At 35.5% G+C, this 24005-nt stretch overlaps 4 protein-coding genes across 8 annotated transcripts in view; 1 reads left to right on the top strand and 3 right to left on the bottom strand.

The window, feature by feature from the left end:
* Positions 1 to 362: 362 nt before the first annotated feature.
* On the bottom strand, positions 363 to 4982 carry ywhabb (tyrosine 3-monooxygenase/tryptophan 5-monooxygenase activation protein, beta polypeptide b). The gene is made up of 6 exons (XM_026244077.1): positions 4832 to 4982; positions 2830 to 3130; positions 2511 to 2634; positions 1533 to 1696; positions 1096 to 1191; positions 363 to 1004 (listed from the first exon to the last, which is right to left on the bottom strand). The coding sequence occupies exons 2-6, from the start codon at positions 3121 to 3123 to the stop codon at positions 954 to 956; spliced, it is 729 nt and encodes a 242-aa protein (XP_026099862.1). The 5' UTR covers positions 3124 to 3130; positions 4832 to 4982; the 3' UTR covers positions 363 to 953.
* A 997-nt stretch (positions 4983 to 5979) lies between these two features.
* Positions 5980 to 11498, bottom strand: LOC113070684 (eukaryotic translation initiation factor 2 subunit 2-like). Its single transcript, XM_026244075.1, has 9 exons — positions 11353 to 11498; positions 10891 to 11062; positions 10589 to 10689; positions 9753 to 9885; positions 8311 to 8405; positions 8053 to 8201; positions 7361 to 7417; positions 7188 to 7273; positions 5980 to 6897 (listed from the first exon to the last, which is right to left on the bottom strand). The coding sequence occupies exons 1-9, from the start codon at positions 11365 to 11367 to the stop codon at positions 6722 to 6724; spliced, it is 984 nt and encodes a 327-aa protein (XP_026099860.1). The 5' UTR covers positions 11368 to 11498; the 3' UTR covers positions 5980 to 6721.
* Positions 11499 to 12503: 1005 nt separating this feature from the next.
* Positions 12504 to 15025, bottom strand: chmp4bb (charged multivesicular body protein 4Bb). The gene is made up of 5 exons (XM_026244076.1): positions 14700 to 15025; positions 14039 to 14216; positions 13818 to 13932; positions 13297 to 13426; positions 12504 to 13064 (listed from the first exon to the last, which is right to left on the bottom strand). The coding sequence occupies exons 1-5, from the start codon at positions 14881 to 14883 to the stop codon at positions 13000 to 13002; spliced, it is 672 nt and encodes a 223-aa protein (XP_026099861.1). The 5' UTR covers positions 14884 to 15025; the 3' UTR covers positions 12504 to 12999.
* A 1785-nt stretch (positions 15026 to 16810) lies between these two features.
* Positions 16811 to 24005, top strand: part of LOC113070683 (embryonic polyadenylate-binding protein) — a 32236-nt gene continuing 25041 nt past the window's right edge. Inside the window, exons 1-9 of one of the 5 annotated variants that reach the window (XM_026244074.1) lie at positions 16816 to 16830; positions 17110 to 17215; positions 17870 to 18076; positions 18221 to 18414; positions 18533 to 18648; positions 19307 to 19446; positions 19619 to 19713; positions 19783 to 19920; positions 20066 to 20170. In XM_026244074.1, the coding sequence (XP_026099859.1) occupies positions 17884 to 18076; positions 18221 to 18414; positions 18533 to 18648; positions 19307 to 19446; positions 19619 to 19713; positions 19783 to 19920; positions 20066 to 20170 (981 nt within the window). In that variant the 5' untranslated portion in view covers positions 16816 to 16830; positions 17110 to 17215; positions 17870 to 17883. Of the gene's footprint in view, positions 16831 to 17086; positions 17216 to 17235; positions 17272 to 17350; positions 17547 to 17869; positions 18077 to 18220; positions 18415 to 18532; positions 18649 to 19306; positions 19447 to 19618; positions 19714 to 19782; positions 19921 to 20065; positions 20171 to 24005 lie in introns of those variants that run through there. The other 4 variants (XM_026244072.1, XM_026244069.1, XM_026244070.1 and 1 more) reach the window with 4 other exon arrangements.

The raw sequence follows: 24005 nt of genomic DNA, 5'->3' as shown, positions 1-24005 counted from the left end.
CATTTACAGGTTACCAACATCGTAACAATACAAAGTTGGATATCCTTTAACATATGAATTCCAAATGATTGCCCAAACCAACTTGTCTTTCATTGAATAATAATTAAATTATTATTATTATTATTATCTTTCACTGAAAAACTAAAGGCCAAGTAAACCTTATTTTTTTTTTTGCATTTTGAGGGGAAAAAAGATAAGTCAAATAGGCTAGGGCCGGCACCAAGTGGCACTTCAGTGTCCTTTTTAAAATTAATGTTTAAAAATGTCAATGCTTGTGTTTAGGAGTATGGCATTAATTAAAATACAGCTTAAGCACTAAAGAATTGAACACAAGAAAGCAGAGAAGTCAGACTTACTCTGTATTTGGTGAAAACAATCTGCCAGTTTAATAACCATACAATAAAACCTGTAAATACAGATGAATTACACTAAAAAAAAAATTATTGTTTAAAAAAAAAAAAAAAAAGGATGAAAAATGCACAACCAGCTAAAGTGGAACAAAGGGAATTATCAGGAAGGATGATTAGAGTTCACAACCCCCGATCCCCAATACACTCACTCTCACATTCAAACACACACACATTCAAACACACACACACACACACACAGTTACTCTCTGTTAGCAGCACACACAATCTTACAGTCACTCAGTCACGCATGAAGGACAGGGATTGGTAATCAGTACATGTTAAACTCACAAAAAAATGACTGGGCCTGCTATAATGTCAGAATGTCACCCAATGAGCCACCCCACCCCCCTCCCAGCCACGGGGGCTTCGCCGAGCATCTTCCTGTAGGTGATCATCACTCAGAAGGTACAGGGAAGCGGATACAGGAACTGGATTTTGAGAGGGGTGGGTGCTGAAGGGTGGAACGAGGTGGGAGGGTTGGTGGAAGCCATTTGTGTATTTAAGGTGGATGTGTGTGGGTGTTTGGAGATCAGTGGTGCTCCTCTAATTCTCATTGTCGCCTGCTTCATCACCCTGGTTTTCTGATGTCCAAAGCTGCAAATATGAGAATTAATATAATATATGAGCCAATTAAGCACTTAGAACAGAAACATAACTGGTGCAGAATGTATAATGGAGGACTTACAGTGAGGTTGTCCCTTAGAAGCTGCATGATCAAAGTGCTGTCTTTGTAGGAGTCCTCATTTAAAGTGTCAAGCTCAGCAATGGCTTCATCAAAAGCCTGTAACAGAGGCACTGGTTTCTCATTTGGGTTGAACGGGCATGAAATACACTGGTGGTTGCATTTGATTTGGCTCAAACAATGTTCATTGCAGTCAAAGAAATAAAATACAAATTTATATGATGAAGAAGAGTAAGAGGCTGCTCACATAGGACACTTTCTATTATTATTATCATTACTTTTTAAACATGCACTAGATGGATATCTTTGGCAACTGTACTCTGTCTCAACTCAACTCAGTTCAACTTCTATGAAGGGTCTCTGTCCAAATTTTATTACATTCAAGAACTCGTCCTGTGTGAACGGCCCCTTATGCTGCCAGAATTTAAAAAGATACCAACCGTCTTAGCGAGGTGACAGGCATTCTCAGGAGAGTTGAGGATCTCGTAGTAAAAAACTGAAAAGTTGAGGGCAAGACCCAACCGTATAGGGTGTGTGGGCTGCATTTCCATCTTACTTATCTCAAAAGCATCTTGGTAAGCCTTCTGAGAGTTCTCAACCGTGGCTGAAAGAACAAAAAGTTGATAACGTGTTGATTACATTCAAAAAAGTCAAATATATAATTAATTTAATATACGTCTCTCACTGGTCGTCGGACAGATAGATAACAGTGATGCAGTGAAATTAATTTTTTACCCAAACCAAAAAAGTTCTTATTTAATAAAAAAATAAAAAAATAACTGAAAATGTTTCTTGAATTAAATTTGGGTAACTGAACTCATTATGCTGTTCATGGTGTAAAGTTCTTCAGCAACAAGTAATTTCTCAATGTTTCAGCCGAACAAATTTTACATACTACCCTAGAATCATTTTTAGTCACACTTAAGTGCATTTACACTGCTGACGTCTTCACCTGTTGTAGTTTTAAAAATGTGGGCTGATTTTTGCACTGGTGTTAACAAAAAGAGCAGATGGGCTGATTGAAAATGCTAATTTTCTGCCAGTAGGAGGCACTTTTCAAAATGGCAGAAATAAAGTTGATTTCCACAGTTAACAGCAAAGCAGCACTGCGCTTATAAACAATACTTTATCAGACATTATTTAATAAAATTAAAATGCCATCAATACCTTCAGAGATACATTCATATAAACACATTGCATTTTGACTTCATATTTATTCAATGAAATCTTAGCTTTTTTTAAGTTTAATCCAGCCGTATCGTGATTCCTGCATGAGTTTTGGACAAATCTGTGTAACTCTATTTGTGGCAGTCAATGTTGATATTGTGGCAGGCCGCCACAAAGAAATCAATGTATGGAAAACACTGAAGCGACAGACGATAGAACGACAGATAGACACACGCATACAGTGCACTTACTGGTCTTGGATTCTCCAGACGCAACCTCAGATAAGTATCTAAAGTAATCGCCTTTCATTTTCAGGTAAAACACCTTGCTTTCTGCCTGAGAAGCATTGGGAATGAGGTACTTCTCCAAAAGACCCTGTCAAGACAGATAGGAACCATCAGGATCTTTGGTCAAACATACTGAAATATGGAACAACATTTGACTCTCCCATTTTTAATACGCAGAATAAGGGTTCTTTTGAAACCTGAATGCTAAATATTTAGTATTTAACTTCATGTGATGTCATCATTATAAAAGGTTCAGAAGATGAAGAGAAAGAAGTGAAGGTACCAGCACATCATTGCAGATGTCCTTTAGTTCAGCCTCGATCTTTTCACGATACTCGCGTGCCATCTGTTGCTTCTTCTCGTTCCCCTCGGTCTTCTGCTCGATGCTGGAGATCACACGCCAGGAGGAGCGACGGGCGCCCACCACGTTCTTGAATGCCACAGAGAGCAGGTTGCGCTCTTCATTGGAAAGCTCCACACCGCCCTCGGTAACAGACTTCATAGCGGCTGCCATGTCATCATAGCGCTCGGCCTGCTCTGCAAGCTTGGCTTTCTGCACCAGGTCACTCTTGTCCATTTTTAGACTAAGAATCAGATAAGAGTAGTTGTGAGCACAATAATTCACAGAAAACAACCACTAAATTTTACATTTTGAAAGCACAAGACAGAAACATGTAACACACTATTGGCATTAATGGACAAAAATGTATGATCAGCAGTAGTTTAAGGGCTGCTTCGAGGATATTAATTACAGTTTTTTTTTTTTTTACATCAATTCTTAAATCCCAAGATCAGCATTTTAGTCTATTCCGTTTTCATTTGATGTGCAAATCTTCTCTAAATAGTATTTGTAGCGTGCCTCCCATCCAATAATGTTAATAAGCTTTGTGTTGTTGTTTCTTTTGATTTGAAACCGTTTCAGCTTTGAAATTTTGTAAATTTAAGCATTAAAAAATATTGAATATTAGAAAGTGTTGAATGAAACAGTACAACTTACTGAAATGCATCATGTCAGTAAGTTGTACTCAATCTCAATCTGTGTTTCAACCACGGAAAGACATTAATAAAGCAGCTTGTAAGCAACGTCACGTAACGGGTTACATTTACACCTCCGAAAATTCATTCAATGTCCATAAACTTTAAGAAAAAGGAACTCTAGATATTATATTTTTACTTGCATGTTTGAATAAATCTGTCATGTAAACAAGTTATGACAGATGTTCAAATGTTTATTCATATATATATATATATATATATATATATAATGAAAATGCCTGATTAACATGATGTATGTCCTGGTGTCCTCTACAGAAGACATGCATGAAAATAACGCACTGTTCAAGACAATAAGTCATAATCCGATTTTTTTTTTTTTTTTTTACAACAAACTAAATGGAAAATTTGTGAGAATTTACAGTTAAGTGTAAAACATTATATTTACCTAAGAGTGCTAAATTTGATCACACTGTCAGTATCAGTCATTTTTAAAAACCAAGGAGAGGGCATGTTTATGAACAATCCTCCACACATTTGATATCTCTAAAAAGCCCTGAATGTGCTCCGTACAGGACATCTGGAATTAAAACTGTGGCATGTTGAGTCTCAGAGAAATACACTGAAAATATGTAAATGATTCGAAACCGGATCGCATGATGTGAATCGGAAACGAATAATAGAATGTGTAACAAAACACAGCCCTATGATCTCATTGAGAAGCCTATTTTAGACTGTCTAAAACGTAATGCTCTACCAACAGAAAACATCATGGCATCATGTTTAACACTCATTCACATTTAACAAGGCCTGTCTTAAGAGAATATATGGTGGGAACCGCGACTACATAGTAAATGAAAACGTGTTTTTCTAAAAACAAATTGAGCATTCAGGCCTATGCTTAAATAATCGGTTTTCAGAATTTGTCCTTTTCTCGGTCGTGAAGTCCAGCAATCGATTCGATTGCAGTGTCAGGCTTAGCTGGTGTGAGCTAGCGCGCTAAACACACATACTTTCACAGAAAGGACGAAATTATCCGACAATATGTAATGATTCTCAACCTTTGAACGTTATACTGATATCTAACACCAAATGCTGTCAGGGGTCTCGGATATATCATTGTAAGGATTCATCTCTTCTGACAGACCCTGAGGCCCGCAGCGCTTAGCAAACTGCTAACGTTAAATCCCTCCGCTGCCCGCGAGGAACGAACACAAGATCGCTTTCGCAATCAAAACATGTCCCGTAAGACACACGGAGAGTCATACAACGAATAAGGGATATACACTCACGGTATAAACAGCGTTTGCTCTGACTTTAATCGTTAAAAAGACACAAATTGGGTCCCCGTCCTCCAGCTCGCTCTTCGGTTGTTCTGGGCTAAACCTCTTCCGCTTACAGTGACACTTCCGCTTCCTGCAAACCGTTCCCACTGCCCCAAAGTTTTTTTTTTTCTTATGTAACATATATTTGATACCATGAATAACCCGTTTAGAAAATACTGACTCATTAAAACAAGAACTAGTTAAGCACATTTGTAGCACACAGAGAGGAGGTGAAACAGTACAATGGTTTAAAAAAAAAAAAAGTTAAAAAAAAGAAAATACATATTAACATTTGTGTTCTTAGCTGAGGTTTTTGAACTTGATCAGCATTATGTTTATTTGTAAATGCCACTGTCTGCATGTATAAGTGATTTCCTGAAGAAATACAGCATAGATTAAAAATGTTGCGGGTTAGAGGCCAGTTAAAATCAGTGAACCACATTCATGAGTGAGGTAAGGTGTGGCAGCTTTACTTTGGGACAGTTGAGTAATACACCTAATGCTATTTCAGTCTACTGAGATTACAAAAACAAAACATAAGGAAGGCCACAGAATAAAAATGTGTCTTAAAATAAATAAATAAAACAAGTAAATACTAGCAATCATTTTTAAAAGAAAAACCGAAGTTTACGGAATAAGCTACATCAGCCTCACAAAGTGAAAGATCTTTTGAATGATCAGCATTTGAGACCAATAATATATATAAATATATTTTAGATGTTTTTATAAAAAAAAAATAAGAAATGTTATTTTCATCAAGGTGTCAAAAATATATTACAATTAAAAATTATTTTCTATTTAATGTAATACACTCTTTTGATGCAAGGCTGAATTTGACTGAAATTACTCCATTCTTAAGTGTCACATGATCTATAAAAAATCATTCCAATATGCTGATTTGCTGCTTGAGACTAATTATTATCAATGCTTAATATTTTTTTGTAGAAACAATTTTTTTTTTTTCAGGATAAACAGGAAGTTTAAAAGAACAACATTTAATTTAAATAGAAATTGATTATACATGTCTTTACTGCCACATTTATCTATTTAATGTGCCCTTACTTCTAATAAAACCCCTAAAGACCCAAACATTAGGATGCACCAATAAACACGTAACAAGTGCACAAAACATTTTTATTAAAAAAAAAAAAATTCTAATTCAAATATGCCAAAAAAAAAACTTCAATGAAAGCACTGCAAACATGCTCTAACCTCTGCTGTTCAATGCTCTACTGAAGAAAACAACGCAATCTGAATTTGTCTGAGTAATTACATAAGAACAGTGATCTTGTATTCTAGTGTTCAGGAGAGATTTAAAGTCACACTTCTACTGGACCTCTGGATCAACAAACATTCGCTTGGATCCAATCTGAGCATTATGAAACGACTGTCCCATAAAAACATATTTTGAGATTTGGAGATTCTGTTTTACTTTGACAAATCAAAGTCTGATATAAAAAGCTGTGGTTCATTTTCCAAAAGCATGGAAGATGTTTGCCTATTTCTGGTTTCCATCCAGGAATATTACCTTTTTCTCTAAAAAAAACCAAACAAATACTGCTCAGAGTAAAAATTCACCAAATAGACAGAAATATGCTATGGTTATCAGATATGCTAAATGCACAAAATATATAATATGTCTGGAGGAAGGAGGTAAAGTAAGACAAGCAAATCAAAGGCTGTCTGTTCACAAGCCCTCTAGCTTCAAGGTCAGATTTATTAATAGAGATTACACTCGAAACCCTCCAGAGTTCAATCCAAGCCTTGGGTCACTGAGCTTCAGAGGAGAGCAGAGAGGACCGTCGTCAGCCAGAGGAGCAGAGCATCAGCCTGGGAGGCCAGAACAGGGAGCTTGTATTAGTTGGCTTTGGCTCGAAGCTGGGCTCTTTTGCCGGTGACGGCCTGGAAGCCGGTCTTGATGCTGGCTACAGAGCAGCGTGAGTGACAGGTTTCACACTGCAGGAAGTAGAGCCGTGTATCCTTCTGCAGAATTGTATCAGGTGAGCGGCAGGTGTGACAAGTCACATATTCCTCTGTGAAAAGCAAAGAGAAAATGGCTTGTCAAATGTGTAATATAAACAGTAAATACTGAGTTTTTCTCCTGTAAACCAAAAAAAGTGAGTGAACTGAACTAAACACTTCCATTCTACATGTACTACATTAGAAAAGAGGTCACTACCTTTTTTTTTTACATGAAACTAGGGCTGCACAGTTATTAGTGCAATAACCAAGATTACAAAAGCACAAATCACATGGGAAGACGTATGTGCCGTGACTCATTTGCATATGAGGGTGAGATAATACATTAAAATATATGACTTACTTATGTATCTTCTCAAGACGTTCTCTATTTGTTTCTGTTGAAAGCGTCCCTTGATTACAAGCTGGTTATTTCCATCTATGGATCCACTAGAAGCATGAAGGGAATACTTGCGTTACAGAAGAAATCACCTTTTCACATTAGACGGAATACTGGAAATGCAATTAACAGCTCACCATGTTCCCAACTCAGCTAATAGGAACGCCAAAAGATGTTTGGGCTGTCGATGCAACCTGAAGATGAAAAATATTAACATTTCAAAAGATTATTAGACAAAATTATACCAATAAACTAGAATCACTGGTCACATGTTAAAGAAAAGGAAAAATGTATATCTTCCCCACTTATGTGTGATTGTATACACTTTAATCAGAAGATTTTAAATATATTTTTCAAAAGTACAAATATTTTACAAATATCATGAATTATATTTGTATAGTAATTCATGCATATTCACGGTTATATTTTTTGTATTTATTATTAAATAAAAATTACAATCTGACCATGTCTCGCTATAAAAAGCCATTAAATATTTTATATAAAATATTTTCAGAGACTTCTCTATGTCTTGACACACACAATTGAAGGGGTCTTTTTCTGTGCACTTTGTTGCACCAGATTTTGATTTAGCAGACATGGTAATTGTATTATTTTAATAAGGATTTACTTTATTATATTAGGACAGTTCTGTCACCCTGATATTTTCTATTTTGTCCATGTATTCATTTTTTGCACTTCAACGCTTTAATGTATTTTTGAATAAATTGGAAGGACCAAAAACATAAGCCTTGAGGTTGACCCATGTATCATCTGTTGTATTATTTTTAAGAAAATACAGCAGACACGGATACTAAATGTTTATACTCACAGTTTGCAGATGTCAGTGAAGTTGACAAAAGAGGTTTTCTTTGTCCCAACTCGGACCACCTGAGGCGGCTTCATCACAAACTTCCTCTTCTCCCCTGCCACCATATCAGGGTTCTTCTCCCTCATGATGTTAAACACCCGGCTCAACAACTGTAAAGACGCAGACATGTTAATAATGACAAATGAAAGGAAAACTATGTCACAAGCGTGGGGTAGAAGTATATCGCGTGTGAGGAATGAGAAGGATTACTCATCATACCTCATCGTAGGTGTAATCTCTCTCTGAACCGGCCCAAGCTGGGCCCGACTGTGAACTGAACGTGATGCCATCTGTGCTTTTATCATCCTCGACAACTGGAGTAAAAGATTCACACAATCAAATATTTAATCTTTGCCGATAAAATATTTTTAATTAACTCTATAGTTACTGGTATTAGAAAATTCACAATTTAAAGGTAACATATCATGAAAATCTGACTTTTTTCGTTTTCCGTTCAGTGTTTTAAGTGCTATAATCCCCGGTGCAACTACCAACCCAGGTGAAAAAGATTAACCCAGTAACTTTGTTTTGGTAAGCCTTTTTCTGCAAGCTTCTGAAAAAACAAGCGAGTGACTTAGAGATGTGGCAAAGGGATCTTATTATAATATCAAAACCCCTTTATCTGCACATTTCCACACACGGCGCCGCCATTCTTGTCTTCACAAGCAACACCGGTGTACCAGTTCTAGTGCCTTGGTAAATGTTTGAGCAAAGCTTGTTAACCGTCCTATCGTTAGAGTCCCAGCCTCAGAAGAGACCAGGGAGAAGTGGATTTATTAATTTATTTACTGTATACAGCTGCTGCCACACAGATATAATATAAACATGTTTTATTTTCCAGCTGTTTAACTTTCTAGACATAGCTGACTGTTTTTGTTTTCAACAAACTTTTGTGCATTTGACAGTTTAAGCACAAGAAGACATGAAAGAGAACTTAGTTTAGTCCTCACATGCTGTGTGACAGCTGCTTCGGATGTGTGCGCTCAGAAAATCCTATATCAGAAGTTTAAATGAATGTTGCTTCAAAACACATGATTTCAGCGCGATAGACATGACAATCAAAACAAAAAAAGGTTTTTTTTTTTATTTTTATCAGAGTATCTGACCTAGGAGCTGTGAAGGAAAAGCCCAATTCTGGAAAAGGGGGCGGGGAGCAGCAGCTCATTTGCATTTAAAGATACATGTAAAAAACAGCTTGTTTCTGCTTCCTCTCAAAATAGGTGTTTTAAAAATTATATAATAAATGATTTGTGGGATGTTTTGAGCTAAATTTCACAAATACATTCTAGGGACTTATAGTACATAATGTAGAAAGGGGCATATTAGGTCACCTTTAAAACAGTGCAATTGTAGTGTATTAAATACCTTGAAAAAGAAAAAATAATATATAGATTTGATAAAGTAACACAGACTTGATTTTTTTTTGCAGACATATGGAACAGAACATGTAGAAGGGAGACTGTTTCTTGTAAAAGCGCAAGATGAAACTGAGCTGCATAACTAAAAAACTTTTTAAAGCCAGTTTTGAGACTGATGTGAATGGGAGCTCTTGCTAACAGAAAGCTTGTTATACACACTTATTCCCTTAACTTCTGCCTTTTATTATTCTATAAATAAATACAATTATACAGCATACTTATTAAAATTAAGTGTCTTCATACCATCATCCTTTTCCACAGTGTCAGTTTCCTCAGCGAATTCCACTTTTTTTTGTTTCTTTTTTTTAGCTGGAAGCATCAGATCCAAGTCATCTTCCTCCATCATTTCCTGCTGCTCTCCCTCAATTTTCAGCTCCTGGTCACCAATAAAATGAAAAGAGTCAACAGCCTTTAGAAGAACCACCCAATACAAAAATATAAGCTAAATGGATGTAACATTAGGAATCAATATACCAGACGGTTAAAAAAAAAAAAAATACCAGAAAATGTAATGGACCCACTTTATATGAGGTGACTATGTACTTATGTCAAAAAAGATCACTGTCAGGTACTTAATGTTGCATAACAAAACACTTCTGATGTAAGACAAGATTAAAAGTTAGAGACCGGTTTGGCGGTATGGTTAGGTTTACGTGTGGGTTGAGAGGTAGGTGTAGATCACAGTGTAATTATAAATGAACAACAGAAACTAATTACAGATGTAATTGCATACAGGAATTCTTTAAATAATATAATGTAAAAACGTATCTACACACGGTAAGTGCAATGTTTCATGAATAATATAAATGTTAGTACACAGTAGTTAAAGTTATTAGTAGTTAAACAATATAAAGTGGGTGCAATTTCTTTAAATATTGATAATGCTTAGTAATGCAGCACACAATTAATGTTTTGATCATATTTTCCCCTGTTGTGACATATAAGTCAAACGCCTTCTTGAACAAGAAAATATGTTTTTCAAGATTACATCAACTTAATAATGAAGTGAATGGATAAATCATTCAATAAATGATAACATAGCAGCATAATTCCGTGGCAGTTTCCTCATTAACAATTACCTTCATGCCCTCCTCAATGTCATTTTCAAACACCTTCTTTGGTTTCTTTTTCTTCTTTTTCTGGTTAAAGAAGTTCAGATCATCTAAATCATCCGAAGGCTCTGTAAAGATAGACGAGGGTCACACAGTGTCAAAAATTACCAGAAGTACAATCCTAAAACAGCAAACTCCACACGTGCGGTTACATTTTCAAGGTTGTGGTTTAAATACAATTGTTGAGAAACATTTGACTTCACCCAAGGCCCAGAGGTAAAAGAGAAGAGCAAACCTCATCACTGTTGGTCATAATTGCATCCCCTCACCCTTTTTCTTGACTTCATCATCTTCAGGGTCCAGTTCTCGCTCCTCTGCTGCTTCAGGCTCAGCTTCCTTCTGTTCAGTCTGTTGAGCCTCCTCGCCTTCTCCATCCTCGTCGAGCATAAAGGGCTTCTTCTTCTTCTTCTTTTTCTTTGTTGTGGAGGGGTCGAATAAAATCTGAGGACACATATCGCACCAGGTTAATTTGCTCAAACATGCCTCACTGCAGTAAGGAAATAATACGACGTTTAACTCTTTTTACAACGTTACTCAAGCAAGTATTATTTATTTGTTTTTTTAATTATATACAAGCAGAAATAAGTCATGAAAAACACGGTTGTGAATGCAGCCTACAGCACGCTACACTGAAACTGCTCTCACAATCTAAGCCAAAAATCACAACATGACTGAATGTATTCCCTCAACTGTGAATAATAAAAATACATATAAATAGACCATCACAATACCTCGTCTTCTGACATGATGATTGACTCAAATATCGCTGTTTCTCGTCCTGTTCAATGTCGTTGGCACGGCTAAAACACTACTGCTCTCGCCCCATCCAGTCTTGCATCAGCTCAGCGCGCAAATGATTACATCATAATGACGACATCATTACGCGACTTTACTTTTGACAGTGGAGCTGTTGGGTTTCGATTTTCTTTAATGTCTATGGTTTCAATCAAATACGAGATTTATGTTCCGATATAGATTTATAGTTATAATTATTGCGGTTGTTTTGATTCTTATAAACATGCACGTAGAACACTACGACTCTAAACACGAATCATTAAAGAGCAAGAGCAAGATTTTTTTTTTCAAGAGGCAAACGGCCAAGTGCTTTATTGAAAATCAGTAATTCCACCCCTACCAACATGAATGTAAAATAAAGAACAACAAAAGGTACTTGCCAACGAATATACGGGCAAGAAGAGTGAAATGAGCAACTGGATGCAGTACAAACACCATACCTCACTCTTCTCATAAACCTAACCATGAGGCATTTCAGTCATTTAAAAGACATGCCATTAAAACTGCATCAGCATGCCATCCATTAAGGCACATAACACAGCATTATATGCTTTTCAGTGCACATAAGTTATTTTTTTTATTTAACTTCAACAAGAGCTTGTTGAAAGTTGGATACTGCAGAAAGACTAGAGAAAAGGTAGAAAAGGAATCCAAAAGTTTAATGATCTCTCAAATAAAAGCCATCTGCATTTTTTTTAAATACAAATGTACACATACAACACATACACCTCAACCTGAATAGATACAGCATTTTTGCATCTCAAAAAAGTATATGATCCCATACGAGAGGGGAAAAATATGGTATAGTTTATTTTATATAATTACAAACATCTACTGTCAGATAAAACCTCAGCACATCAATGAATAAAGGGTTAGGTTAGAGTACAATAGGTTAAGATGTGTTATAAATTAGGTAATTTTCTGTAACTATTTGGATGCACCGAGTAAAACGTGATGGACAGTCAGGTATATATATATATATATATATATATATATATATATATATATATATATATATAATGAAGCTAACATCAGTTATTTAAATGTCTTACCAAAACTTTATGTCACTGTCAACAAACTAAAAAAAAGTTTATGCTATTGGAAGTGCTTGAATAACATTAATGAAACACATTGAGATCAAAGATAGAAGCAAACAACAGTACCAAATATATTTCATATATATCAGATGAGATGAGAGTGTGTTGGCCATATACATAAAAACTGTATTGGCAAACATGCAAATCTCCATGACAGAATAAAACTTTATGAATAGTAGAGAGGTAAAAAAACAAGAAACACTTCTATAAAAAGAGGAAAAATTAGAAACACCAGTTCATTACCTAAATAACCATAGCCAAACATTTAAGGGTCACTTCATATATTATGTCATCAGATTTTATTGTCCGATTAACCTGCTTCATATCCATTTTCGTTTGTAACTCTTGTTGTTCTGGGATTGTTTTAGCCACACTGCAAGAGCAATGGTAAATTTTGTTTTGTAGTGTAAACCCTCTGAAGGTTCCCAGGTTTGCCTGCAAAGGCCAACCACGACGAGCAATGGGAGTCTGTCAGATTGGGTACATTCACATGGCCCATGCCTTGAGATCTTCCATGTCATCCTCATCCTCCTCTACTCTCTTTTTTTGGGCTGGGGAAACACAAAGACAAATGGTTATAAGGTTTAAGCCACAGGGGAAACTTTATACTAGTGTCAAAGACCATTACATTGATAATCCATTTTTTTTTACCTACCAAAGTCAAATTTTACATGTATTATCTCATATGTAAACTCTTTACATATGAGTATGAAGAAAGTAGTTTGCCAGATAAAAAAAAGATTTGTATTTTTGTTGGTATTATGTGAACAGCAAGAAACAAACCAGCAGATTTCTTGGGTAATGGGTTTGAAGGCACACTCGGCAGAGGGACATCCTCAGTGCCACCGATCTCCAGCAGGTTCTTGTCCAGCTCCTCCTGTTCCAACTCCTCCAATTCAGCTAAGAGCTCATCCTAGAAAGGGCAAGAATCACATTGTTCAGTCAACATTTGTAAAAAACTGCATTAGAAGAGAATGTTGCAGCAAACAGCAATGTGAGTCTAAGTAAAATGCATTTATTATGATCTAAAAATATAAGTCCAATTGAGAAGAAAAAACTTTTATTTGTTGGTTCATCTTCATTTTAATTTAACATTAGCATCACTATGTGAACTATGTGTTTGTGTAAAACCTGATGAATCATGTTCTCAACAAGATTTAAGATTCCTAACAAGTTCTGTTGAGGAACTTTGTATACCATACTGAAAATATCAGATTTTTTTCCCTAAAGTGGATTAAAATTCTTAAATGCTCCTCAGTGTGCATCAAACATCTCACAAGTTCACTTCCTTCGACCCAACTCACCTCATCATAGTCTTCTCCAAAACCTACAGGCCTTGAAATGGCATCGGATATCTCCTGTGCCAACTCCTGCTGCTCTGTGATGTCCTGCATGAGGTCATCCACTTTGTCAATATCCCTGAAACAATAATAAAAAAAAAAACATCAAATAGACACTTATCTATATATCACTAACTGTATTCTGTGATACAGATTCAACAGGAAATTTTACTCCGGTATCTTACATATTTTCATGGGCTGTCTTCATGGCCTTGGCTGCAAAGCCCATATTTTTAAGCACTTCTGTGTTTGTATTAGCATTCTCCAATGCTTCCCGCTGGAACTCAATAGTGGAGAGAGTGCCATCTATCTGAGCCAGTTGCTTCTCATATCGCTTCTTTCTTTTCAAGGCCTGTAAAGCAGCTAGAAAATGGGACAACAGACATACAGACAATTCCTTTACTTATATATATATATATATATACTCAAGAGATTCCCATCATGTGGGATGTTTAATTATTATGTAAACAAAGCACTAGATTAAGTCAATGGCTGTTATTTCACAACACACCACATGACACTAATGAGAAGTAACAAAGTTAAGTGATAAGAACGTCAACCCTTTATTAAACCCAACTCTTGAATTTTGTTCCTTGACAGCAAGGATTTTATTGTTCGTAGCCATGCTATTCTACGAGATATAAGTCTTATTAATAAACTGACTTGATAGTTTCGATTTTCGCCCAGTTTAAGGCAAGTGTCGCATGGGTGTAGCTACCCAACCAACATCAATGAAACTGAAATCGACGACAGGTGGGCGAGAGAAGGAAACACGAGAGAAGATTTCTTTTAAAAGTTAAAGAACACTCATATGATCCAGATCACATTGAAATTGTGCATACATACCTCGTTTGTTTTTTGTGCCGTTTTTCTTTGCTGTTAACAGTTCCGCATTAATCTTCTGCTCTAAGTACTCTTGTTTCTTGGTTAACATCTCTTCTGTCTCACGGAGTTTCTGGATGGCTTCTTGTGGGCTCGGGCCTTTGCCTCCTTTCCCCCCACCGCCAAACAGTTTGCCAAATACGGACATATTGTTTTATATTACGCGAAACTAAAAAAAAAAAAAAATCACTCCGAGTCTGTTTCTAGACACTACTGATAAGGTCTATCGCTGTTCCGTGTTCAGTTGTTGATTGTCTTACTTCCTCCTTCAGGCCCGCTGACGTCATGGGACTCGTCACGGTCATGCCACCAATCAACGCGCAGCTGCTGAGCAGTAAAACTACAACTCGTGACCAAACCATTTTTTGTTTGTTTGTTTGAAAGTTTAGGCCACCTTTTATGAAGTCCTGACCTAGTAAGTTTTTTCTGTAGCGCCACAGAAGATGTTTTAAATAAACTTTTAGTTTTACAAAAGGCCTTGGCTAAATCTAGGTCATGATCTAGTCAATGAAGAATGAAGATATTCATGTTTAAGTGAAACTATTAATAGAAAATATTTAAATACTGAAACACATACATCTATCGAAATATAGCAAGCAAGAATATTATTTCAATCTGTAAAACGATTAAAAACAAAGAGGTCCTTAAAACGCTCTAAACTTCTGGCTACATACGTACACATGGATTGACCCCCCAACGAAATGTAATTTAATTTGTTTTATAATTTTGCTTCACATGTTTTGGTATTATTTAACTAGAAAACTATTTATTTATTTATTATTTTTCTTGTGTTTATGATATCCTGCATGGTTTTATTGTTAATGTGTTTAACAGTGGAATGATGACAATGCCTATTTTTTATTTAAAGGTTTAATAAAGTGACAAAAATGGCACTAGCTTATTATAATCATTCACTCATATGTTTGAATTTTGTTCTACTGAAATTATCTTTATACATCTTTTTAATAACTTGTATGTGTTGTAATGTTATTTGTCAGAGAGTGTCACATGAACCTATAAGTTTGTTCAGTGCCACTTTGCCTGAGTGATTATGGCATGACATTTTGTGTGGGTAGCCTACAAATTTATATTTAGAGAGCAGGATGTAGAAAAAAAAACTTTATTACTAATTAGTATTACAAGAGTGCCACACTCTCAAGTGTGTGCAAAACTTAATTTTCAGTAACCTACCCATTCTGCTGGTAAAATTTGTACACTCCATTATTTCATTCAATTTTCCCCCGTTACTTTTAATATAATTTTTGGATTATAATAAAAAAAAAGATTAAATATTAACTTATTGCCTTTTTGAAAAGATGAAAGATTGTCTTTTGAAAGATGAAATATAAATAGCCTTTTTCTGGACTTTCTGGAAAAAAGAATTGAGAAATACAGAAATTTTACATAATGTTGCACATTTCATCACTGTACATTGTTCACTGACACCCCATTTGCACTTCTTTTGAATAGTTTTCTCACCATTCATATAGTTATAATGTCTGTATTATATTTTTTGTGTTTAATATGTTTATATTTCTAATAAATCGCGATTAATCAAATCCAAAATAAAAGTTTTGTTTACATGTGCGTGTACTGTGTATATTTTGTATGTATATATAAATATACACACATACCGCATATATTTAGAAAATATTTACATGTATGTGCATGTATATGTAAAAGTAACATATTTTTCTTAAATATATACATGCATGTGTGTGTATTTATATATACATGATAAATATGGACAGTACACATTATTATGTCAATAAATAAGTTTTATTTTGGATGCAATTAATCGTGATTAATCTTTTACGGCACAAATGTATAACTATTTATTTTGTTACCTATTATTGTTTTAACGATGTGTGGAATACTGTCAATCAATATACTGTTAAAATGATCCATGCATCTTCATGGCATTGCAGTTAACATATGTCCCATGCAGTGATAACACAGAGATAATCAGATCACTGCAGAACCGAGATCGAGGGGGCGTGGTTGGATCCAGATACCTTCACCCCCTGATTCCTAAACCCCGCCCCTATATGTGGATCCAACCACGCCCCCTGGATATTCAGAGTGAGGGGCTAAGGTAAGGTTAATACATATCGATATTAAATGTACTACATATCAGTAAACACATCCTTGTTTCCCGTAGTTTATCTTTTTTTTTATGTATTATTTATTTTTTATCGTACTTAGCTAGTTTAGTAATAAAATAGTCACTAGACATACAGTGGGCGCTCACAAGATTTATTTTCTTACGATGAACAACACGGAAAGGCAGTTCTCACAGATGAGATTTAATTGATACGCAAAGGAGTGCGGTACAATTTGTATCAATTAAATCTTTGTGCCGTACAAATGACAGGTGTTCCTCGGTCATAATTAAACTGACACAAAATCAAGTCCCAACGGGGTGGAGCCCGCTAGCAGCTACACCGAAGGAAATGCTTATGTGCTCCACATTAAACCAGGTAACTATAACTAACGTTTCCTCAGAGGGGTTCATGTTTTAATAATAAAACTTTAGGTATTTTTAGTTTTTGCCCATCAGCCGCAGTTGCTGGCGATTCACAGATAGCGTCGTTCAAATATATAAATAACGCATATAACGTTACACATGAAGTTAAACACGGAGCATCAAATCAAACGCTGTATTTTTTTCGCGTTTGAGTGAATTAGAAAAAGTAACGTTAACTGAACTAAAAAATGTAATCCAAGTGAGCTCGAGGGGATTCCTCCAGTGTTTTATCGGCTACAGGAATTCGTACACTTACAAATATTACAATTTTGTAACACTTCACAGTAAGATTCCATTTGTTAACATTAGCGAACTACATTTGGTCAACAAGAACTAACAATGGAAAATATAAATATCAACGTCATAATGTTAATTACATTTACTGAAATTAAAAGTTGAATCTGTTCATATTATTTAATGGACTAACAGTTAGCCAAGCAGTTGTATTTTTTTTTTTTTTTGCTTTAAAAAAGTCAAATGTATTGCTAATTGTTTGAGGGGCATTGAATGTATTGCTAGTTGTCAGTTAAAGTGTAAAGTAGTACTTGAAGGTGGGAAAAAAAATGTCTTAGTCAAGGTTCTCTGATCATAAGGTGCTCGTTTGCAGAGTGCTTCTGAAGGATGAATAGCAGTGGACCAGCATACCCATTAGCCTCTCTCTATGTCGGTGACCTTCATCCTGATGTCACGGAGGCCTTGCTGTACCAGAAGTTTTCTCCTGCTGGTCAGATCATGTCCATCCGTGTGTGCCGTGATGTCATTACACGCAGATCCCTCGGATATGCTTACATTAACTACCAGCAGCCTGCTGATGGTGAGCACACGCTTACTAGGGTGTTGCGAATTGAACCGAGAATCCTTTTAATTGAAATCTGAAAAAAGAGCTGTGATTTATAGCACTTTTTTTTTTGAATAGTGAATTGTACTTTTTTTTTTTTTTTTTTTTTTAACATTGAAGCGGAATGTGCCCTTGACACGATGAACTATGAAGTCATCAAGGGTCGTCCGATCAGGATAATGTGGTCTCAGCGAGATCCAGGTCTGAGAAAGTCTGGTGTGGGAAACATCTTCATCAAGAACATGGATGAGTCGATTGACAACAAGGCTCTCTATGACACCTTTTCTGCCTTTGGTAACATCTTGTCCTGTAAGGTACATCCTTTTTCAGTACTGTGACTTTAAATGATTATTAAAATATCTTAACAACAGCTTTATCCAAGTTCATTTAAATAATTCACATAGAAAGTAACGATTGCATTCTCCGTTATAGGTGGTTTGTGATGAGAATGGCTCAAAGGGTTATGGTTTTGTGCACTTTGAGACCCAAGAAGCAGCCAACAGAGCCATTGAGACCATGAACGGCATGCTTCTGAACGACCGCAAAGTGTAAGCATTGACACCAGTGGTTCTCAACCAGGGGCCTGAGGAACACTGTAGGATCTGTGCAAACGTCCCTTGGGGCTGCAGGATTATTTAAAAATTATTTAAACAAATACTATAATTGGATGTATAATCTAATTCAAATCTTATTCAAAATGCTAGAAAACGCGCACACCCACAAAATCAAGGTGTAAACTTAATCATGTCTAACTTTTGTTTTATTGAAGAACATGCAGTTCTTTAATATAGAACAACTTCTGAAGTTATGACGTGAATCATAATTAATTATATAAAATTACTTAACCATGTTAATGTAATATAGGCCTGTCAATAAAAAGTTTGAAAACAAGCAGCTTTGTCATAATTATGACAGGAATATCACAGATATCTTGGTGTATGTGGAATATAGATCAAACATTTAGTTGGATATGGCGGGACTTCAAGTTCAAGAAAAAAGGTGGAAACTGATTTCATGCAAGATAATTTCTGATAATTTTTAATTTGTGCTTTGAGGTTTGCCCTTGTAAGTGATTTGTTTTCCAAATTAAACACATAACTTTACGCCTTAATTTCAACTGCAGAGCACACATTCTTAGATTTTTATTTTGTTGTTTTGTTTTGTTTGGCTTTCTTTTTAAGTGTTTATTTCAATTGGACTTTGCAGTTTTGTAGGGCATTTTAAGTCTCGTAAGGAACGTATGGCAGAGATGGGAGCAAAAGCCATGGAGTTTACCAATGTGTACATTAAGAACTTCAGTGAGGATATTGACCGTGAGAAACTCCAGAGCATCTTCTCTGAATTTGGTAAGCAGTTTTATATGGGGATTTTCTTGTAAAGATATCTTTTTGGAATATACAAGTGAAATATGCAAATACACTTTAAGTATCAGCCGGGGGCTTTAATCTTTGACTTCAGATCTACAATTTGTTGCCTAGGAATATTGATTCTGCTTTTATATCTGGCTCTGGTTCACAGGTAAGACCCTTAGTGTCTGTGTAATGACAGATGAAAGCGGATGCTCTCGTGGCTTTGGATTTGTCAACTTTGAAAACCACGAAGACGCCAGGAGGGTAAGAAAACATTGTACTTTACATGTCAGTAGATATGGAGACTAAAACCAATCCTGTTCTCTGTGATAGGCAGTAAATGAAATGAATGGCAAAGAGCTGAATGGCAGAGTCCTGTATGTGGGCAGAGCTCAGAAAAGATTGGAGCGGCAGGGAGAACTCAAACGCAAGTTTGAGCAAATAAAGCAGGAACGCATACAACGCTACCAGGTACACACACATGCTAAACTGCATGGTAACTTGTATAAATCTGAAAACACACTGAAAACCTAATGGTATGAGAAGGATTTGCATATGCTCAACCATGTGTGTTGATTTGTCAGTAATGTTTTGATGCAAGCATTGTTTTTTTTAGGGGGTCAATCTCTATGTTAAAAATCTTGATGACAGCATTAATGATGAGAATCTAAGGAAAGAGTTTGCACCTTATGGAACCATCACCAGTGCAAAGGTAATGTAAATAGCAAACACATCTTAATAAATAGCAGCAAACTTAACAGGACAAAAAAATAATACAAAATGCAGTATAAAGTTTGAAAGGACTTTAGATAGGATTTAAGAAAATGCACATTTGTTTTGGCTCCATGGTGACAAACTTTTCACCATCCAACCAATTCATAATTAAGTTCCTACCCACCTTTTTTCCATCTCAATAGAGAACCTGCTTCACCTGTGTTTATTACGATTACCTTAAACTAAAACATACTTTTCTTACTTGAAATAAAATTCTGTATACTGTAGAGTTGGGTGTCGATTGGGTTTTATTCCATTCCGGTGCCTAAACTGTGCCTGAATCGATACTTCTATAAAAATAAATAAATAAAAAGATTTAAAATAAGTCCATAGCATTCACACGCTCCTTGGATGCTCTCATTTACCTAGCTTCCCTTACTCTTAGGCTAATAAATGTATTTCAAGATCTGGGTCATTGTTTAATACAAAACCACACATAATGTTTTGACTATCTCTTTCCATCACTGTGATATTTAGTTAAAATGAGTGCTGTCTGTTACTGTCTTTTAATCAGTTCTGTGAATTACTGTATGCTTATTCTTTATAAAGTAGCAACAACATGGTTTGTAAAGTACAGTCTTAGGCACATTAGTATTTTCACCCCAAAAAAGGGTTTTAAGCCAGTTATTTATCTTTTGCTTTAGTATGTCAGTAAGAAATATCAGTTTACATTTCCAAACATTCATTTTGCCAGTAATTTTAATAATAATTTAGTGGGATTGTTGAATGCACAAGCAGTCTGACAACAGACTGCCTAAGACTTAATCTAATTACTTTATACATACACTACTTTGCAAAAGTCTTTGATTTAAGAGCTCACTGAAAGACCGGAAGGAGACCGGTCTGCTGCCGTGTATATATGAAATATAAGCCCAGCGGGCAATTGATGTCAAATGGACATTAAATTGACGTCAAACATAGTCATCAAAGAATTGGTCAAAAATGCAAATCAAATCGATGTCAAAACTTGACATTAAATTGGCATCAAGTTTTGACATTCATTTGATTTGCATTTTTTTTTTTAATTTTAACACATTGATGTCCTATTCTAGACCACAAGAATAATGACAAAACCGTATTAAATGCAAGACGTGTTTTATTAAATCTACTGGTTTATATCAGAATTTTGTAAATTTACCATATATGAACATGTAATGTATATACTTTGTATTACAATTTCATTTACATTTATTCATTTGCTGACGCTTTTATCCAAAGCGACTTACAATTGCTATATATATATATATATATATATATATATATATATATATATATATATATATATATATATATATATATATATATATATATATATATATTAGTGCTGTCAATCGATTAAAAAAAATTAACTAATTAATCGCACAATTTTTTTAAATTAATCGCGATTAATCGCAATTAAAAGACTGAAACTTTTTGTATATGTAAATGTAAAATGTAAATAATTAATGTAAACTCAAGACAAAGAAACTATTTAAATTCAAAATATGATTGTTTATTGGAATTTTTGTTTAACTTGTAACACAGATTTTCTCATGTAAACAACATACCTGCAATAAACTATCAATATCCTCCAAATTAACTGTTGGCTTGAAAGCCATATTTATTACAGAAATAAAAACACAGGCATGTAAGTACTATTTGAATTTCAAAACAATCAATGCCAATAAAAAACAAAAATGATTTCCATGTTGAATTCTAAGTGGACTGCAAAAAAATTCCAAAGTATAGTCATTGCCAGTGCTTTAAGTGGGCCGGTATGCACGGGTACTCAGTAGCCTACCGCCACTTCCAAATATAGCTCTTGAGCGTACCGCCACCTCTCCATGCGCCCAGAACGTGCTTGTAGCGTACCGGTACGCTCATTTGGACATCTGTTTTAATAGAGGTTTAAATCTTTTACCTGCACTGCCGATTTTCAGAGCGCCCTTCACAATGCAAGCTTCCTAATTCATCCCACCCAGAGCAGAAACTACATTACCCATTCACCCTTAAGTTATACAAGTGAATAGAGCATGTGTCGCTTTTCCCACTGTTAAGTGTCAACAACTCAACGTGGCCGGAGAAGGTGTGTGAAACTCGTTGTGAGTTATACTAAAGCAAAATCTTGAGTATTTATTGTCTGATAAACATTAAAAACTGTCTGCGGAGGTTGAGTCGTCCTGCAGCCCCCGCTGGCTGTTCATTGGCTGCAGCATCTTTTTTCTAAGTTCTAAAAAAATACCGTAGACGGCAAGGCACAAATTTAGATATTCATTTATCTAATTAATCTATAGCCTATGCACAAAGACAATATGATCTTTTTGTCCCCTTTTTGTTTTAAAGCTTGATGAAGAGAGAGAGCGCACGTTGCTGCAGCTGCGAGGAGGACAGTGATGCACGCGCACAGGAGTGATTGACAGTTCGCGGCACTGTGTACAAAAAATACTCCGCTACACAATAATTTCGTTATTTTCGTTTAAGCTTATTAACGTTAGCGTTACAGAAAGGTCTGATTTACGCACTGTTACAGTCATTGTTTTTTTTTTTTTCAACAATGACATTTGAGTTCATGATTTTAATGTTGCTGTTTCTTGTGGCAGACTAAATGAAGAGTAGCCTAATGTTTCTTGTGGCAGACTGAAGAGTAATCCGGCAGAGTTTTATACTGAAACTTTCCGTCTAAAAGTCCTTCCTTGGTCTTTCTTTGCACGTTGAACACACATAGGCCACAACTGGAAATAAAAAAAACTGCAACCGCGTTAATTGCGTTATTTTTTTTTTACGCGTTAAATATTTCAAATTAATCGAATGCGTTAACGCGCTAATTTTGACAGCACTAATATATATATATATATATATATATAATGTGTATATATAATGTGTGTATATATATATAATGTGTATATATAATGTGTATATATATATGTGTATATGTGTGTGTGTGTGTGTGTGTGTATATGTCAGAGGTTGCATGCCTCTGGAGCAACTAGGGGGTTAAGTGTCTTGCTCAGGGACACATTGGTGTGTCACAGTGGGTTTGAACCCTGGTCTCTCACACCAAAGACGTGTCTTATCCACTGCGCCAACATCACCCCAGTTCCATTATCAATTATGGCGAATGTATTTTAGAGTATATAAAAAAATAAGGATGAACATATACTTAATGTGGGGTTACAGCAAAAATGCTGCTTTTTTAATTTGTAATTAAGCAAATCAGTATATTTCTGGTAAAATATAATATTCACCTCTTTCGTTATCAGTAATTTATGGGTACCTTTATTTTATAAATGTTTTTTTTTTTTTTTTTTTTTAACCACAGAAGTTACAGAAGTCCACTGTCATGCATTAATTAAACAACATATGATTCAAAACATATGCCGAATGGATGCGTTTTGAAGAAAAAAAAAACTTGCTATCTACATTGATATCAATGTGATATCAATATGACATCAACTGAAGGCCTATAACACGACGTTGATTTGACGTCAACTCAATGTCAAACATGTTGGCCCATATACTTACATAATGGGATTGTTCGATTTTGCCGTATTTGGCTGAGCAGTAGTTTGGGTGGCTCGCCAATGTACTAGATTTCTCTAATACATAAAATAAGTAAGCTTGACCAAAGTTCTTGTGGGGAGAAGAATTTATTGAAGGTAGCAGTGTAGCAGTTCTTCAGCAGTGATGTTAGCATGTCATCCTTCAAACAGTCTTAACCCAAAGTACTGTCTGTGAGAACAGACCTTTTATACCTGTTAACAAATGTGCTACAAACAATAGAATAACACCCCATGGAGAGACAA

The sequence above is a fragment of the Carassius auratus genome, unplaced genomic scaffold (assembly GCF_003368295.1).
Source record: "Carassius auratus strain Wakin unplaced genomic scaffold, ASM336829v1 scaf_tig00005214, whole genome shotgun sequence".
Classification (NCBI taxonomy): Eukaryota; Metazoa; Chordata; class Actinopteri; order Cypriniformes; family Cyprinidae; genus Carassius; species Carassius auratus.
Note: the sequence above shows the minus strand (reverse complement) of the source record. Positions and strands in the feature narration are given on the sequence as shown.

What these genes read in the sequence shown, in the direction of transcription:
- ywhabb (XM_026244077.1), bottom strand. Translation starts at nt 3,123, where the DNA reads ATGGACAAGAGTGACCTGGTGCAGAAAGCCAAGCTTGCAGAGCAGGCC. An exon ending in CCTGTCACCTCGCTAAGACG is followed by an intron (nt 1,192 to 1,532) that starts GTTGGTATCTTT and finishes CCTCTGTTACAG; the next exon opens with GCTTTTGATGAAGCCATTGC. An exon ending in TTCTAAGGGACAACCTCACT is followed by an intron (nt 1,005 to 1,095) that starts GTAAGTCCTCCA and finishes TCATATTTGCAG; the next exon opens with CTTTGGACATCAGAAAACCA.
- LOC113070684 (XM_026244075.1), bottom strand. An exon ending in TGATGAAGTCAAGAAAAAGG is followed by an intron (nt 10,690 to 10,890) that starts GTGAGGGGATGC and finishes CTATCTTTACAG; the next exon opens with AGCCTTCGGATGATTTAGAT. An exon ending in CACTGTGGAAAAGGATGATG is followed by an intron (nt 8,406 to 9,752) that starts GTATGAAGACAC and finishes CTTTTACTCCAG; the next exon opens with TTGTCGAGGATGATAAAAGC.
- chmp4bb (XM_026244076.1), bottom strand. Translation starts at nt 14,883, where the DNA reads ATGTCCGTATTTGGCAAACTGTTTGGCGGTGGGGGGAAAGGAGGCAAA. An exon ending in AAGACAGCCCATGAAAATAT is followed by an intron (nt 13,933 to 14,038) that starts GTAAGATACCGG and finishes TTATTGTTTCAG; the next exon opens with GGATATTGACAAAGTGGATG. An exon ending in TTGGAGAAGACTATGATGAG is followed by an intron (nt 13,427 to 13,817) that starts GTGAGTTGGGTC and finishes TGCCCTTTCTAG; the next exon opens with GATGAGCTCTTAGCTGAATT.